At 37.8% G+C, this 19,469-nt stretch overlaps 1 protein-coding gene across 4 annotated transcripts in view; it reads right to left on the minus strand.

The window, feature by feature from the left end:
• Nep2 (M13 family metallopeptidase neprilysin 2) overlaps positions 1 to 19,469 on the minus strand; it is a 58,705-nt gene that overhangs the window by 13,238 nt on the left and 25,998 nt on the right. For all 4 annotated transcript variants that reach the window (XM_074097566.1, XM_074097573.1, XM_074097579.1 and 1 more), the window contains exons 3-5: positions 9,970 to 10,106; positions 4,409 to 4,516; positions 3,408 to 3,653 (exon numbers count right to left, since the gene is read on the minus strand). In XM_074097566.1, coding sequence (XP_073953667.1) covers positions 3,408 to 3,653; positions 4,409 to 4,516; positions 9,970 to 10,106 — 491 coding nt within the window. The remainder of the gene's footprint in view (positions 1 to 3,407; positions 3,654 to 4,408; positions 4,517 to 9,969; positions 10,107 to 19,469) is intronic.

The following is a 19,469-nucleotide window of genomic DNA, read 5'->3' on the forward strand; positions in this document are numbered from 1 at the left end:
TTCCGGAGCCAAAATGGCAAAAACGGAACCCTTATAGTTTCGCCATGTCTGTGTGTCCGTCTGTCTGTCTGTCTGTCTGTCTGTCTGTCTGTCTGTCCGTCCGCGGCTTTGCTCAGGGACTATCAATCAATGCTAGAGAGCTGTAATTTTGCACGAATATATATGTAAACTATGCCGACAAAATGGTACAATAAAAAATTAACCAAAAAAATTTTTTAGGGTGCCTCCCATAGACGTAAAGTGGGGGTGATTTCTTTTTTCTCATCTAACCCTATAGTGTGGGATATCGTTGGATAGGTCTTTTAAAACTATTAGGGGTTTACTGAGACGATTTTTCGATTCAACGATTTGTTTGCGAAATATTCAACTTTAAATTGTATATTTTCATTAAAATCTAGCGTCCTTTCCTTCCCCTCCAAAATCTTAACCGGTGGGTGGAAAAATTTGGCAAAATTCAGGATGGTAGTAAGTATATTAAACTTTCAAGGAAAGCTATAACGGTTGAGTTTTTTTGAGAATATTTAGTAGTTTAAAAGTAAATAGCAGCCTAAGGTATAAAATATACCTAAACTATGGAAGATTCCGTATAAAATACGAAATCCTTAGAAAAATATTACCTAATTTTTTCGTAATGGCTACGGAACCCTATTTCGGGCGTGTCCGACACGCTCTTGGTCGGGTTTTTTTGTTTGAATAGTTGATTACGTTCCGTGCATAGATTTAGCGCAATAGATCTTATCGATAAAGCCCATTGACACAGCTACAGCGTCGCTGCTTTTCAAAGGCTAAAAGAGATAGAGTAAGAGATCGTAAGTGAATGTTTTACCCACGGAATTCGTTAAACGGAGCCTTTTTTGGCCGTTCTGAGATGGAACTAGCTGTGGCTATGGGTAGGATCAGGTGATGGATGAGCGCGGATGACGTAAAATAAGTTGTCTTGTAATGAAGAGAGGGTATAGAAATGTATCCGTTCCAGTGTTTGTTCATCCATCACTTACGTCACTCAGTTGTGCAAAATTGCGGAAGCAGCAACGTTTTATTTTCACTTTCACTCGCAATTATGGAACCAACTAACTAAATAAAGTAACGTTAAGTTTTGGACTAACAGTTTGAGTGCTCTAAATTGATCTACTTACACTGAAAAAAAAAGGACAGCTGAACTAGTTCGGTTACTTGACGTTTAGCCAAAATTTACTAATTAGGAACCAAAATTATGCTAAATAATATTGCAAAACTGGTTTTGTACGGCATCACCTAACTTTTAGCTACTATTTAGTTGGCCTTAGTTTTGTAGTCCCTCATGTTGTTACATACAAGCAACATTTTTTTTGTTATTGTTAGCAAATCTTTTTTTTTTTCAGTGTAAATAAGCTCAGCTACATTATGCTGATTTTAAACATTCAAGTTTCATGGCATAGGTCGGCTATAGGAGAATAAATCAATAGAGTGCAAAGATGTACAATTTGTTTGGAAAAAAATGGTCAAATTACAATGGCGATTGCTGCAGTCTCATTGCCCTGACCAAATCAAGGAGACACTGGAGTTATGCAACTAGATAATAAGTCTTAGTCATGGACGCTCACTTGTTTTTTATGAAACAAAGATAAATCAAATCATAATTACTCAAAATAGTTTTGTTCCACATACCCAGAAAATAAAGGAAATTTATACAATACTATCAGGTATCAATGGCAAATTACTAAATAATTCCAGAATTGGATTAAACAATGTCATTCAACTCTGTTGGTTAATTTATTTACGTCACAGGTAGACAGTAGGCACTTAAGCAAAACAGAATATGTAGGTCAAACTATTCGCTGCAGTTTAAAACAACACGGCTCGCTTTGCGGCGGGTACCTGCCTCAAGTCGCTTAATAGTTTAATGAAATGGTAAACGTGTATGGCTCAAACACGAAGCGTATCACACCTCTTACAAACAAATAAAATGCGTAGACTGTTATCTTTTCCCCTGTGTACTTTTGTCTTAATTCATAAAAAGAAAAACCCTGAGTGACTGGGTCATTAGCACCCAGCTACGAGTAAAATCTTAAATTTGTAAAAATTCCCCTACATGATGTCATCATCATCATCATCTTGGCTCATATATACGTCCCACTGCTGGGCCCAGGCCTCCTCTCACAATGAGAAGACTTTGGTCGTATTTCCCACGCGGGTCCAGTGCGGATTGGAAACTTCACTTAGTTCAAGAATAAGGACAGGTCGTGCGAAGTTCTCATGGGATAGGGATTGTAGAACTCTGCAACGGGGGAAAAGCTGCTGGCCCATTACGCCGGTGTTCCTCTAAAGCTACTTCGATATTAACATTGATTATGATTACAGTGTTATGACTACAAAGTTCATTTTCACAATGACGTCTAACTCAGTTCCACACTGCCTTTAATTATTTCTTCAAAGATAATGTAAACACTATTGTAGTATTTTGTATTAAAGCTGATTGGAATATTGATTAGGTAATGAAATTTTCGCTAAGGTTGAATGGATGAATCGTACACGTGTTGGATATTGAAAAATTCATCACGCATAAGTACTGTAAAGGGATCGGAGTGACGTTTCAAGAAAGTGCTACTCGCGCATGAATACGTTGCTTAGGTCGATTCAGTCGACCGATCTGATTTTTTGACCACTAGAACAAACCGGTTCTGAAAGACCTTTAGGATCTCGGGGTCAAAGGCTGGCAAGAGCTGGCCCAAGATCGTAAAGCAGGGCTTTGTAGGCCAAGACCGACTTCCTGTCACTGTGCCCGTATAGTAAGTACCTAAGTAAGAACGAACTGATGGACAAAGGTTCGGTCTGTACCCTAACAGAGATAGTGTTGAACGGGTCACACTAACAAAGAGTCGGTCACTAAATAAGAAATGCAAAAATGAAATTTTCAAATAGGTTCATTAATGACGGAGTTCTGAGGTAACAAACAAAAAAAAATACTACCGAATTGATAACCCCCTCCTTTTTTGAAGTCGGTTAAAAATTAAAAACAATACCGTTTCTCGCTATGTGGAAGTCCTTATTATTTAATTTTCAACGTGCCGTTCGCTTCCATTTACTAAGCGAGTTATGTAGTTAAAGTTAAATTTAACGTTTAATGGCTACTTGCTGGAAACACGTAAATCTCGAGTTAGCGTTAAGCTCAGTTTAGTAGTGTCAAAATGTATGGAACTGTCAAGCTTAAGCTATGTTTAACTACTAAATCTAGATTTATTTTTTCCTGCAAGACGGCCTAAAAGTAAAAAAAAATCTCCGCATTACATACTCGTACAATAGGAATTCTACTGCATGTAATCGATATTGTTGTTTGGACTCGTTAAGCATTTTTAACCATATGAAATAGTATACAGATAAAATTCTTTGGGTATTCCGGCTCGAATAAGTAGACTCGTGAAACTTACTTCTATTCATGCAGGCCTGGTACAGCGTCTTGGCGAGCGCGAATGGACGCGGCTCTTCAGGCGCGACGGGTTCATCCAGCAATGCTCGGATTTGCTCCTGCAGCTGGTCCGTGATGATGGAGAAGGTGTTGACGGAAGTCTTGTCGTCAGGGATGCGTGTGTTGTGGAGGAACGACCCGCAAGAGAACTCGTAGAAGTCGTCACACGGGTCCACCTTTTCATCCATGTTCAGCAGCAGTTTCGAAGCTGCAACATAATCCACATTACGGAATACGCTCATAGGCGTATATAGAGGGGGGGGGGGGGGGCGGGTGGGCCGTGCCCACCCCAGTATGGTTCAGAGTCTAATGATGAAGCAGTCAGGCAGGCAGTCAGGCACTGGAACTCCAAGACAGACCAACTTAGCTGTGTATGGGTTTGTTGGAATAAGCTTACTATAGGTACAGTTTATTTTTGTACACGAGTTGCGTATTCCCACTTAAGTTTTTGACTGATTGCGAATCCTTTATATCTGTCCACAATTCCCCTAAGACTCGCGACTTCCTGGTTGATAAACGACAATGCAGTAAAGGATCAAGATGGATTGTGTCTTTTAATATAAATTATCCCTGCAAACCGGATGCAAGACTAACAAAGTAAACGCCATAGACTGTACGCTGCTCTGTAATAAGAATGTTGAAAATAGCCTGAATGGGTTCGAGAAAAGTATGGAAACGGCCGTGCCTTTGGTTTTGTTTTGCTCGACTTGGCGGGGGCACTGCCGTGCCCCTAGATTCAGCTTAAGGCCCAGGCCGCACTACGGCTAAACCGCGTTTTTAACCGCGGTGACTTTGTGAATCAAGTAAACTAATGCAAGCGGCCGCACTGGCTGTTTTAAGTTTACCTGTATAAAACAGTCACGCGGTTAAAAACAGCGGCGGTTTAGCCGCAGTGCGGCCTCGGCCTATACCGGGTTATCTTTAACCATTTCGACTATTATACTTAATTGTGTAATTTCTCACCTGTATGGACGCACCCCGGCAGGCTGCAGACCTTCTCTTGGGGCCCTTTGGAACGGACGTCAGGCGGCATGGATGAAGAAAGTCTCAGTTCACTAGTTTGAGGCATGTCTAAAATGCAGATATATTTATGACAAATGAATGAATGACAGTGTGCATGCTAAGAGAATATAAACGTCTCAAGGAAAAATCAATATCTAATGATTTGTAACTGCATAATTCAATACATTTTACGTCTTTTGTAACTAGCAATATATGTCTTTTGCAACTATTTATGTATTTCCCACTACAATAACGTCTTAGGTAGGTAGGTACGTTGTTTTTGAGGCGAGTATTTGCCGCTGGATAGGTACGGTCGCGAGGACCCATTTCGTCAAAAAATCCTTTGAATTGTCATACAAAATGACAGATATTCGATCTTAAGTGGGTCCCTGTACGGGGGGTGACTGTACTTAAATTAAGTGCTTGCATAAGTATGGGTATATTTAAGGCCTTAAAAAAAGCTTGTATTATATTTGCCGGCAGATTTTTGCAGGTGGTAGAACCTTGTGCAAGGTCCGCTCGGATTGCTACCACCGCATCTTTCTCGCTAATCCTGCCGTGAAATAGCAGTGCTTGCACTGTTGGGTTTCAGCGTGGAGAGTAAGACAGCCGTTGAAATTACTGGCACTTGAGGTATCCCATCTTAGGCCTCTAGGTTGGTAACGCATCTGCAATCCCCCTGGTGTTGCAGGTGTCTATGGGCGGTGGTAATCTCTTACCATCAGGAGACCCACTTGCTCATTTTCCATCCAGTCGAATAAAAATAAAATATATTATTTGCCAAATTTATGGAACGAAGTTGCAATGATCAGATTCTATATATTCCTGTATCGCAAATACCGTACCTACTAAGAATTGTCGCTCTACATGCCTGCACTTTATTTAAACCCTCCATTATTATGAAAACCCTACATGTGTTTGTTATTGTATCAAGCAGCACTGGCACCAGTCACTTGAAAAGACGACAGGGAAAGTTTTTTCGTCTTTAGCACGTCATGTATCTTGAGTAAGTATGCTAGATTTTTAGAAGTTCGAATTTAGGTAGGTACCTACAAGACGAACATTTTTAGGAGACTACAATAATTTTCATGAAAATGCCTACCATAGTACCTACCTATCTAATATTATTTTAAAGTTATACACACATATACACATATATACATATATATATATATATAAACAAAACAGGCGACTGTACATTGTATATGGTAACGTTAAAGGAGAGAGTGAAGTGGACAATGCTCGGTCGATTTCGTTCAGTCTGTTTTATTACGTAACGATAATAACTATTCGATGCCGAGCATGTGGTTTCTTTCTTGACCGCTTTACGCATTTCCTTGTAATGCGATGCGCGTCTTTGTGATGTGAATTTTATGTGTTTGCCTTGAGGATGTTGTTACTATTGCCCGCATTTTGCTTAGGAGTTAACCTCATTGAGAAGATACAAGATATTAAATAAGACTGACCTACGGACGTTTTTATGACGCGTTTATAAACGTGGGTAGGTATTAGAGCTTAATCCTTAGGTTTATCCTTAGAGAATGCCCTAGAGGCCGCTTATCGCGTAGGTACCTTATGAATGTTTCTCTTTGTTTGTTTTCTATACCTATTGATTACATTGTATTGTATTGCAAATGTAGGCAAAACGTATATAAAATGGACTTAAAATTGACAACTCGTACTTGAGGTGAAAAAATTTATGTGTCACACGAGACCAAAGTTTTTTTGCATCTCGTGTGTTTGAATCCCTTGCTGCTCTCAGGATTCTAACCTAGAATCACTCGCTGACGCTCGTGATTCAATTATAGAATCCTTCGCTTACTCGGGATTCAAATTCAACACTCGCAACAAAAAACAACTTTGCTCTCTTGTTGCACAAATAACTATTAATAAGTACAAAATTACCTAGAAGACTACGTGGTTGCATTGCATTTTGCGTGTCTCAACAGCCTGGTCCGGTGCGTTAGAATAGCCGGCAATTACTCGCCAGACGGCGCGGGAACACTAGCGTGCGCCACAACTAAATTATGCGCTCTAGTGGTCAATGGTTACATTTTAAACTGTCATGTACTCACTTAGATACAATTTCATTAGTCTATTGTTGTCGCATTGTCGGTGTTTCTTAACAGTTTCCAAATTGAGTGAGACTGGATCGCTATTGTGAGGTACTTAGTTTCTATGGCAGTGAAATAGCATTTTGGCACGGAACAGCGTCGAACGTGCGCGCCACTCGTGTCATTTCGCCATATTCCGTGATCTGGCTACGTGTTTTGATACCGGTTCGGCCGTAAAATAAATTATATGGACCTTCCCTAAACAGACTTGCATAATTGTTGTTTAAAAAATTGGCTATTACAGTCGGCTCGTTGAATTGTTGAACTAATATTAAACTGGTAGTTAACATTAAGTTTTGAAAGATTTCGTTTAGGTACCTGTATCAGTGCTGTTAATGTTAATTAGCACGTGCCTATGGCATAAAGTATTGATGCACGAAGTGCATTCGCGCGGCATCGTGATCGTACGTAGGTACCTAACCATCGCGCCGCGCATCGAAGTGCAAATTTCAATCACGTTGTCGCCTTGCGCGTTTCCGCACAGTTTCCGCTTCAGCCCGAAGACGAGCAATATCATTTAAACCCTCATCATTTATACGTAGGTACGCAGTATTATGAGAATTTTATTCCGTGACAGAAAGGAATGAAAGTGAATACCCTAGGTATACCTAATAAGTAATATAAATAACCTAGGTAGCACAAAAACACGCAAAGTTAAGCGAAGATTTATGCGCTTAGAAACGCGACTCATTATTTTCCATATATAAAAGGCGCGGCCAGGAGACGACATTGTACCATACCCTAATTAGACGCCGTGATTATAACGTGATCACAGATCATTTAAGAGAAGTTTCCCTGGCGGCTGCGCAGCCGCGTTAGGTATTCGTTTGGGTTGGGATATTATGCTGTCTTTATCGCTCGTGACATAAGCGCTCGCAGCCGTCCCCCCCATGCCTTCCACAACGACGTCCGTAATTTATATCGAGATAGCTGTAGGCATTTCAAGATTTGGGCGGTTGAATTTTGGGTTTCGTTGTCCTCATATTATACGAAAAGTATATCACAGAAAGCAATGATATTTCACAATCAAGATATTCATTATATTTTCTATGCCTGTGGTATTTTTCGATTTTTGTAAAGATGCTTTATTAGTCTGTAATACTCGTGCAAAGTTGACATCTTTTTTTGTCGATTTTTGTGCTCCAGTAATTCTGATATTACACATTTATATGAAAATTTGAAAAACCACAGGCATAGATAATTACGTCTAGTCCATACTTACAAAATGACATCTATTTCTGTTGCCTAGTTTTCAAATGAGACCGGGACTACGTTTGTATGGAGAATGGAACGAAGAGACTTCTCTTAATAAGCTGACTAGGATAATTGTGCGGAAAATGTTACTAAACTTTAAATGTATTCGTGACCCTTCGTTCCGGCTAGGCAAGGCACTCACACCCAACTAAACTAACAGCCTAATTTAGTCAAACATAAAGGTCAGTTAATGTGTGCTAATATGGAAACTAAACAAAAATTCGCGAGTATGCTGCTCAACGAGTTCGTTTTGTTATATGTGATAATTAAAGAATGTCGATATGTAAAAACATAGGTTCAAATAATCTGCGTTTGTTTACATCTAAGTTACTTCATTCCCGCGCATTACGCACGTTCTCGAGAATACTAAGAAATCAGAATATGTGCGTTAATTTAAAAACAAATTGGTTCGAATGTACCTTAACCACACTGAGTTCTGTGTATAGGTACCCACAGCTCCTCTCTAATTGTCGTTGTTTTTAAAATGCCTTTAAAACCAAACTTCAAACAGCGAGGGCTTATATGGGCAGCCTACCAGATAAAGAAATTTTCACGGTTCTTTTTTAATAATACTGAAACTCATTTTTATGGTTTTTTTACGGCAAAAATATGATTATTGAAAGTTTTCAAATATAAACTAAAATATTAAGATACATTTAGTCACAGATATATTTACAAAACATATATTTATCTCTCTTAATAGATTATGACTTAAACTGATAACTTGAAAATTACCTGTACATCATTCTTTGTCGCTTCGAAGTTGGTTTAGCACCAATATAAAATTAAAAACCAAATTTGCCTTATATTGTAAATAGTTACTAATAGAAGGAAGTTATTTATTCACATACTATTAATAATACATGAATTATGTGGATAATTATAATAATAATAATAGTTATGTTATTCTATAACTCAAACAAAATTTAGTCTTTTTGGGCACATCATATGCTATGGATTGTTAAGCTGGGGCAGGGACCATTTTATATTAACCCTGCTCAAGATGCCGAGCGGTTGACACGTTAACCCCCGCATGCCAGTATAATGTGGTGTTTACGGGTACTTTATTGGACATAGTCGCCAAGAAAAGCTCCTGCTCCGCCCGATGTAGCCGGATATGAGGAAGTTTCCGCAATAAACCATAGCGGATGAACTAAGACGCCGTACAGTGCCGCGCCAATATCTAAGCCAACTACGCAGCTATATGAAAATACAGAGTTTATGGCTTCTTCGATAAAGTAGAAGATAATTTATTTTTGAAATGTTAAAAAATGTCTAAATATATTGATCGTATGTGCCTACGCACTCGAGTTTGTTAGTTTCTAAAATCTTTGATTATAGTTTGTTATAGAGATTCCCAGTCTGATTTTAGATTTGTGGATGATTGGTCGCATTTCAACACAAATACTCGCACCATTCAGTTGAATAAATTCAGATTCAGTTCATTTCAGAATACAGAATAAAATCTATCAAAATATGTTTTTTAATTACATGTTAGGTAGGTACCTACTATCCCAAAGAAATTTGTGAGTTGAGTAGATAATATTGGTATCTACGCAATATTCAGGTCTTTTATACGAAACACCTACTGCAATATTGTGGGTATGTGGATAGTGTATAAGTACATTTTCACAATAATTTTATATTCTTTATTGATACTTTACCATAGGCTGACATTAACTTTTTATTTATTACTTATATTATTGTATCCTACTAATATTTTTCAGGTAGATTACTTAAGTTAAAATAAGAAAGAAAGAAAAATGTCGAAGGCCCCTTAGGCAGAATACGATGCGATTAACTAAAAGCCTTTTAAGGTGAGATGTTAATTGAATTATTTACTATGAAAGTGTTTCCGGGTCACTCGGGGCCGTCATTGGAAGCGACTGTTCATCTATTAAAGGTTCTATATTCTATAGTTCTACGTGGTTCTACCTAAATCATCTAATTCATCAGTTACAGCGACACTAAAAACTTGGAAAACAGCGCTGGTGCCTCATGCTTTGCTTTTGATTGAAATATTTAATTTGCCCTACCTGTTAAAAGTGAAACTGCATGCTTTATCTATTATGCAGGCGCATTACAACAGTCGATTAATAGCAGAAAGTGTAGTTAAATGGTAAATCCGGGATGAGGTGATGTGTGTTGGCTCACCATCGGTGTGGGCGGTGGGGCGCGCCAGCAGCGTCACCACGAAAGCGACCAGGAACGCCACGGCCAGCACGCTGGTCACGCCGGCTACCAGCAGTAGACGCTTCTCCATCCTGCTCCTTTGACCCCAAAACGATGGCCTGTCCATACAAAAAAAACATTTAAAATAATCGGTTATTAGTATCTTAGCAATTTAAATACAGTACACAATAAAGTAAAATTAAGAAGACAACTGCGTCACGTGCAGTATAGGTACGGTTTCATAATGCGGCAGAAATTCAATATTTATTAAGTTTTAATCGACTGTTACTCTACTTGCAAGGACTACAGAGCTTTTATTTTGTGTCGCATAGACGTATCTGTGGACGCATGGTTTTAGCGGAGAAGTAGAATTAAATTAGTTAGCATAATTTCGTTGGTATAGGAACCACCGCAAAGTAACGCAGGATTAATCAACTGGTTTGTCTTTTCATTGCTTTATATATGTAGTAGGTATTATAGGCATGAATGTTTACACATACCCACAATCAATCATTTTTATACTTGGAGTAACAAAATTAGCACTTTTATATTACATAACTTTAATATTTGATATAATTATGTTTACATGAAGGTAATTTGTATTGTATAACTGGAGAACCAAACTTTTTCTACATCTTCGTGGTGTAGTGTAGGTAGTTAGTTTACAGGTGGTTTACAGCGTACGCAGAAAGGCAACCTTGCTACTCTACAAATGCGTAACGTTAAATATAGTAATTATATCACTTAGACTGTCATTTCATACAATAAATTCATTTAAACATTGAACAGGAAATATTATTATTCAAATATAGGTAGTAAAATATTAAAACACACTGTTATAGTTTATCCAAGTTCAAAGCAAAATCGGAGCATCACTGCAGTGGGTATTTAATTTAATATACGCGAACCTTTTCGAGCGTAATTGCGAAAATATCCCAACCCAGGATTCATTTTCTTTTTGAGTTTATTTTATCTTTCAAATTTTTGGAAAATGAAAGGTAATGCTGTTTTTTTTATTACGCGTATGGCACACTGACGCTTTACGTTTAGCAACGTAGCAAAGCAACCCCCCTCAGCTCTGCTCTGTGTAAAACATTTTTATATTGGGATATTTTTAATCTTAACCAGTCACCCAAGCAGTGCTTGTCCCTGAGCGTGTTACTTCTGTCATCTTGGCCATCCATAGTATAGTGTAGTGAGACATCATTCGACTTACTTATCAATAGTCCAATAAATATAGATTTATTGGAAAATTGGTAAGATAACGGCACATAACTAATAGTACTATAAGAACAACGCTGTAATGAAAATCATACTATCGTTAAAATGAGGCCACCTTCGTCTTTTCTTAGCGAAGCCGTCTACCGCAGAAATAGGAAGAGGAAAAGTAAAGACAACATTTATCTCATAAAAGAGTTCCAACACTTCTCACTATCAATCAAGAGAACAGGCAGGACCTTATTCGGGTAGCTACTTAAGCGAATCGACCTTACACTCGTATCGTCGTGAAGTCGCGACCCGATCCTTCTCCCAGAACTTTTTTATCGTCGAATACACAATAAAGTTATTTATACCGATTAATATTGGATCACCAGTTTTATCGCTTTAATAAAATTACTTTAAACTGCCATTTAAAAAATTATGCGCAATAATATGATTGTCCTCAAAAATAGGTTAAAAAGGAATGAGTCGTTCCTTACTATAATAATATTGAGTTGAAGGTTGATCGTAATTTAGGGCAGGCCTGTAGTACCTACTGATTATTCACAGTATCAACCATCTTGCTCGCTAATCCTGCCGTGAAGCAGCAGTGCTTGCACTGTTGTGTTTCGGCGTGGAGAGAAAGACAGCCGGTGAAATTCCTGGCACGTGAGGTATCCCATCTTAGGCCTCTAGGTTGGTAACGCGTCTGCAATACCCCTGGTGTTGCAGATGTTTATGGGCGGTGGTGGTCTCTTACCATCAGGAGACCCACTTACTCGTTTGTCATTCAGTAGAATAAAAAAAATATGCAATTACGTAAACCATTAATAAAATCGAAAACACTAAATGGCAATACTTTCATCCTAAACTTCAAGTTATAAACACGAAAAACGGGAATAGCGAGGCAATGAAGCTAAAAACCTGTAAAATGAGCGTGAGAATTCTATGTAGGTATGTTATGAATGTACGTTATTCTTTGGAGGAGAAAATTGCTTCCAAATTCGCTTTGGTAACCTGATTTTCGTACACCTGCAATTTTCCTTAGTGTTAAACGAAAATAGTCGCTAGGGAGGCTTCATCCATTCTTTCTTACGTGAGCTTAAAAGAACCTTTTTATTACAAATAGGCGTAGCTAGCCATATATCAACCATCAAAGAGTACAAAATATTTTTTGACGGCGGTAATTTTCTACGTATGTTTTTATTATTGTAATACTGCTCAACGCATTCACTGCCACCTGACTTCCACAGGTGCCACCGACGCATATGTGCGTTCAAAATGAATAATTATGACAGCGGCAAAAACGCATGTGCTTCGGTGGCAGTGAATGCGATAACTGTTGTTTACATAGGTACGCTTTGATCTTAATAAAATTATCACATTTCATTCTACTTAGCTGTCATTTTATCTTTTGACAAAGAAGAATAAGCTGCATATTTCAGAAATGCTTTTTGCTGACAATAATAAGTAAGCTAAATTTAGTAAATAATATAATATTCAGTAACAACAGACTTGTTTGTATTCATCAGTTTAGCCGCACTTGTTACTTTCAAAACGTAAGAGAAGTGGTTCTAATTAAGTAATGATAATAAATTTGGTAAGTAACGAAAGTGGACCGCGGTGAAGTGGCGCGCCAAGACAAGATCTTAAAAAAAAAACCGGCCAAGTGTGAGTCGGCGTCGTGCATCGAGGGTTCTGTACCTATAGGTACATTTGTAGGTAGGTCCCATAGATGAGGATCGAGTGAGCCTGAAACTAAGTCGTTGACCCAAAGAACCTAAATAAATAACTTTAAAAGAAAGAAAAAAAAGAGTTCGTCAGAATATCAGTATTTTTTGTACAAAATTTTACGTCTGTCCGAGGTCAATTTTCGACAATTTTTTTAGATAACTTCAAAACTATTTATTTTAAAATAACATATTTTTTTGAGATTCTTACAATGAGCCCTTTCTATAGATTTGTCCCATGATTCGGTTTGCAAATCTTTTTTTTTTCTAGTTTACCCTTCAAAAGTAGCTGCAATGTTTGAAAATTTATTTATTTACGTTGCACGTTCTTCTTTGGGTCACCGACTTAGTTTTATTGTACTAAATTTTAAATTAATCGGTCCAGTAGTTTCAGAGAAAATAGGCTGTGACAGACAGACACACGAGTGAATCTCAAAAATTACTACATTTGAAGCAATTTGCAGTCGGCAAGAAACATCAGGTATTAATTAGCAAGCTTAAGTAGGTACCTTTTTAATACTCTTAACATCCCCGTAAAGATTATGACTGCAGGAAAATTACCGTCTGGTCTATTTAATTGCTATAGAAATAATTACATATAATAATTTATACTATATATTACCTTAAGCTATCGTGAGACATGATTTATAAAACTACATAATCAAACAATTAATTAATTTTAATTATTATTTGATGCGGGGGCGCCAGTGTCTTGAAAACACTCATCGTTGAAGACCTTCTGTGAAAAGATCGAAACTGTTGAATCGTTCCTGACATACTCGTAATTGTGAGTTGAACCGTTTAATAATGTAGTTTTATAATTAACACTATTTGGTATTCAATCGAGTTGACAGAGAAATGTGCGTGTCCAGACGCGTTTTTAACATTCTTATTCTTGAAAATTTAACAGTGAAATTTAATTGGATAGAAGCCAAGCCGTTGACGCCGCATCGCACCGGTGTGCATATTGGATAGAAGCCAAGCCGTTGACGCCGCATCGCACCGGTGTGCATATTGGATAGAAGCCAAGCCGTTGACGCCGCATCGCACCGGTGTGGATATTGGATAGAAGCCAAGCCGTTGACGCCGCATCGCACCGGTGTGCATATTGGATAGAAGCCAAGCCGTTGACGCCGCATCGCACCGGTGTGCATATTGGATAGAAGCCAAGCCGTTGACGCCGCATCGCACCGGTGTTGCCGATATGTGGATAGAAGCCAAGCCGTTGACGCCGCATCGCACCGGTGTGGATATTGGATAGAAGCCAAGCCGTTGACGCCGCATCGCACCGGTGTGCATATTTAGATAAAGTAAGAGACAGCAACTTTTTCCTTTAAGTTAAATACATCCGCAAAGCCTCGATTGCAGTGTAAAACTAGCCACAACAATTCGACGTAGAGTTAAACTTATGTTCATTTCACGCTTTTAGGGTTTCGTAGCCAAAATACCAAAACGGAACCCTTGTAGTTTTGCCATGTCTGTCCATCAGTCTGTCTATCTGTCCTTAGCTTAGAGACTATTAGCACAGTACGTAAGAAAATGAGCGCGAAAAGCCTACAATCGGCTAGACACTGGAAATGTATCAGGGTTGTCACAAAAAAGTAATATGCAAGTATGTACGTTCCTCAGACTAATAATTTATATATAAATTAATGTGGGTATATTATGTACCTGCATTCAAATCTAGATAGTTATTATAAAATATTATACCTTTGGGATTTAATATACTTAACCTCTTCGCGACGAGTTGAAGTGAGTGAATATAACCTAACCTAACCTAACCTAACCAGCAAAAAGTTCAATATCTCAAAAACGGCTGAACCGATGTTTTATTTACTTATTTAATTTTAACAATAACACAGTGTATACATCATAAAACATGTCTAAGAACCATTGCTAGAAAAACCTGCTTTCAATTAAAAAAAAACCGCATTCAAATCGGTCCACCCGTTTAAGAGCTAAGGTGCCACAGATAGACAGACACACAGCACACAGCGCACAGCGGTCAAACTCATAACACCCCTCATTTTGCGTCGGGGGTTCAAACGCAAGTTAAATCTCCAGTTTATTTATTTTTTACCCGACTGCGAAGAAGGAGGGTTACTCGTGTTAAAGATGCTGAACCGAAAAATATTTGCGGCGTTCATTGTTTGATGATTTTAATATTCTGTTATTGAATTTAATAATATAGCTGATTCTCATGCTAACATACAAACGAACATACATTCTGACATACAGCCGTATACTTCACATGTACCACGCATTTCTAATTAACTGGCCACTCTTGTGTCGGAACAATTATTAAATTTTATTCACGACAAATTACGACACCCTTCGCAGGTACTGTACCATCGCGAACTGAATGTCGGAATGGACGGGTCGCCCGCGGGGCCACGCCGCTCTCCCCCGCACCGCACCTCATCGTTGTTCTGTCTAGACGGCCGAGTTTTGTGACTTTAAGTTCTTAAACTTTGCTATTAGTGCTACAAACAATGCTGTAATTTTGCATGGATATTGAAGCAATTATGACGGCGTTCCCTAAGTTTAGGTAATTACAGCTATGTATATATGTTAATTACGTTGTACTATAATATACAGCCGAAGAACTCCGCAAATCATACAAAAATAGTAGAAAACGAAGATACTTATTATAAAATCGAATGCGAGAAGAATCCGCTAAGTATTCAATTTTCTTGACTGTTTCAACCTGTTGCTTTTTAGGGTTCCGGAGCCAAAATGGCAAAAACGGAACCCTTATAGTTTTGCCATGTGTGTCTGTCTGTCTGTTTGTCCGTCCGTTCGCGGCTTTGCTCAGGGATTATCAATGCTAGAAAGCTGTAATTTTGCACGAATATATATATGTAAACTATATATGCCGACAGAATGGTACAATTAATAAATTCAAAAAACATTTTTTTTAGTGTACCTCCCATAGACGTAGGGGGTGATTTTTTTTCTCGTCTAGCCTTGTAGTGTGAGGTATCGTTAGATAGGTCTTTTAAAATCATTAGTTATGGAGTTGCTAAAACGATTTTTCGATTCAGTGATTTGTTTGCAAAATATTCAACTTTAAAGTGCAAATTTTCATAAATATCGAGCGCCCCCTCCTTCTAAAATGTAAACCGGTAGCTGGAAAATTTTGAAAAAATTCAGAATGGTAGTAAATATATCAAACTTTGAAGGAAAACTATAGCGGCTAAGTTTGCTTGAGAGTTATTAGTACTTTAAGAGTAAATAGCAGCCTAAGGTTTAAAATATACCTAAACTTGGAAGATTCTGTATAAAATGCGAAATCCTTAGAAAACTATTACTAATTTATTTCGTAATGGCTACGGAACCCTATTTTGGGCGTGTCCAACATGCTGTTGGCCGGTTTTTTTAGTTTGAAAGATAAAGAATGGAACGACGGGGCGGCGGTGTTTATTTGTAGGTTGATTTTGCTTTTATATGTAGAATCCAACAGAGCTTCAGAAATACTATTATCAGATTGACAGCTCTATTACTGGAGACTTGCAAGTATAGGTACTATAATGTCCACTAACTGAAAATAATAAATCTGAGTTTATTTAGCGTTAAGCTCAGTTTTAAAGTGCCAAAATACAATACAGGTTTAACGACTAAATCTATGTTAGAAGCCAAATAACCTTGAAAATTAAAATGAAAAAGAATAATTAAATTAATCTCGAATAACTTGCAGAACTATTTTTAGAATTTGTTTAAAGGGTAGACATAGTCGAGACCGGAGTTTTCAAGAAATTAGCTTTTTAGCAAAGTTTTGTAAGAACACAAACTCAAATATAATGGGTTCGAACAACAGTTAAAATAACAAATAAATTACTCATACCACTCGGCGGTAGAATTTATTGGTGTTGGTGTCAATGTTTGAACAATAAAACATTGACACGGCGACTTCGCAAAACATAAGGCAGCACACAGTGCCTCCCGACTGGAATGTCTACTCTAATCGAACACTTTTTCACAATTCGCTTCTGCGACTGACTAGGAATGCGCAATTTATTTATGCTTGTAGATTCAATATGATTGAATTCCTGCGGCCGATACAAAACAAGGAGGTATTGAGCAATTTTAGAAAATCTTTTGTTATTTGTGAAGGGAAACGCGAAGGGCGCGCGACGCCCGTTATTAGCTTCAGTCCGCAACGCGCTCCTTCTCTGTTTACGTAAACACCCACTTTATTTACATAGACAATTATTTGTTTTTTATTTTTTAATAATAATATCTTTGGAGACATTGAATAGAATGGTAATTTTCTTTTTAGGGTTCCGTAGCCAAATGTCAAAAAACGGAACCATAAGGATTCGTCATGTCTGTCTGTCTGTCTGTCTGTCTGACCGTCCGTATGTCACAGTCACTTTTTTCTGAAACTTGTTGAAACTTGGTAAGTAGATGTATTCTGTGAACCGCATTAAGATTTTCACACAAAAATAGAAAAAACCCCATACTTAGAACTAAAATTCAATTTTTTTTTTCATTAAACCCATACGTGTGGGGTATCTGTGGATAGGTCTTTAAAAATGATATTGTTTTTTTTTCTAAACTGAATACTTTGCGCGAAAGACACTTCCTAAGTGGTAAAATGTGTGTCCCCCCCTGTAACTTCTAAAATACGAGAATGATAAAACTAAAAAAAAAATACTAATGTATTTTTGCAAGTGGTAGGACACCATCTTGCTCGCTAATCCTGCCGTGAAGCAGCAGTGCTTGCACTGTTGGGTTTCGGCGTGGAGAGTAAGACAGCCGGTTAAATTACTGACACGTGAGGTACTTATCCCATCGTAGGCCTCTAGGTTGGCAACGCGTCTGCAATACCCCTGGTGTTGCAGATGTTTATGGGCGGTGGTGATCTCTTACCATCAGGAGAACCACTTGCTCGTTTGCCATCCAGTTGAATAAAAAAATTAAAATAAAACTAAAAAAAATATATGATGTATATTACCATGCAAACTTCCACCGAAAATTGGTTTGAACGAGATCTAGTAAGTAGTTTTTTTTGTTAATACGTCATAAATCGTAAACCGCAATTTACCTTTTTTTGCTAATGTCTAATGTTGTACCAATTAGATAATGGTACGGAACCCTTCATGCGCGAGTCCGACTCGCACTTGGCTGGTTTTTGTAAGTACTGTGTAGCTATGGGCTCGAGACATTTCGGGTGTTTTTCTAGAATTACGGTGTTTAATTTTAGTGTTAATTAAAAAATAATATTTGAGTAAAGAATCGCTTTAGGGCAAGGCTGTCCAACCAAAATTGGAAGTAGGCACAAATTTTGAAGCCAAGTCGGCCTGCGGGCCACATTCAGTGGGTATATTTATTGTCATCGTGGATAAAATAAAAAAAGTGTAATTTGAGAAATATAAGCTTTAATCAGCACATAGCTTGACAATAATGACAAATTAGTAAGACCAATGATGAATTAGTGAAAAAACTAGTGAGACTTCTGTAAAGAAAAGACCTAAAGTTTAGGGATTACGCCTTCGTATTTAATTAAGTTTTCTAGTCCGTCTGTTGTCTCTAACGGGTGGTAAGGGTGAAACTTTCTGCCTTTAAATATACGTACCTACCTATGTACCTACCTATTTATACTCATTAGGGCAACATGCACTCCACGTGCAACAACATGTAATGATGAAATCATATTATTTGATTATTTTCGTTGATAACGCTTTTGTTAAAGCAAAGTCACCGGCAAAGGTTTTCATTAGAATTGCATTTTAGACATTGACAAGCCAACTAGTCAGTCTTAAGTGACGTATTTTGCAGGCTGTATTGTGTGTGATCGGCATTAAAGTGGCAAAATGACGTAATTCATATTATCTCAGGTTATCTGTTAAATGGCTGCTAATTAGATTCTCTATTCACGACCATTTATATTATTTTCTATTATAATATGCCAAGTGCTAACGATATTGCTTTCGGTAATGTGTACTTCGCTCTTTCTCTGAAAAAGCATAGCCATACGAGTACTGCATAAAATATTATTTATAATACAAGAAAGATTTGTAAAATAATAGCTATCACACTGTATCGTCATTTCTGTCAGTTAAGCGTAAAAAGGCACAAGTTAACTTTGAAGTAGATATCTTCAACCGATTGAGCTGAAATTTTGCATGCATGTATAAATCCGATGACAATGCAATATTATTTATGACGTAGAGCTGATCTGATGATGAAGTTAGATGTTGGCCATAGGAACTCTGTAATAAAACGAAACGACCGTGGTAACCAGGGGCAAAAAGTACCGCCTACAAAAAAGCATGTATTAGATTTTTTTACAGAAAATTATTAGTGAACTATTTGTTTTTAAAACATTGTACGGAGGTGCGGAACCCTTCATGCGCGAGTCGCTCGCACTCGCACTTGACCGATTTTTTATCATATTTGTGTAACAACCGAGAATTTTCCAAACTCGGGTAGGTACCTAACTTCAAAACTATTACCTTAAAATTATGAAATAAAATTGATTCGCCTTTCATTGAATATGACAGCTTGCCCAAAAAAAGCGCCCCCCTCCCCTCCGCTTAAAATTAATTT

This window comes from Choristoneura fumiferana, chromosome Z, assembly GCF_025370935.1.
Source record: "Choristoneura fumiferana chromosome Z, NRCan_CFum_1, whole genome shotgun sequence".
In the NCBI taxonomy this organism is placed as follows: Eukaryota; Metazoa; Arthropoda; class Insecta; order Lepidoptera; family Tortricidae; genus Choristoneura; species Choristoneura fumiferana.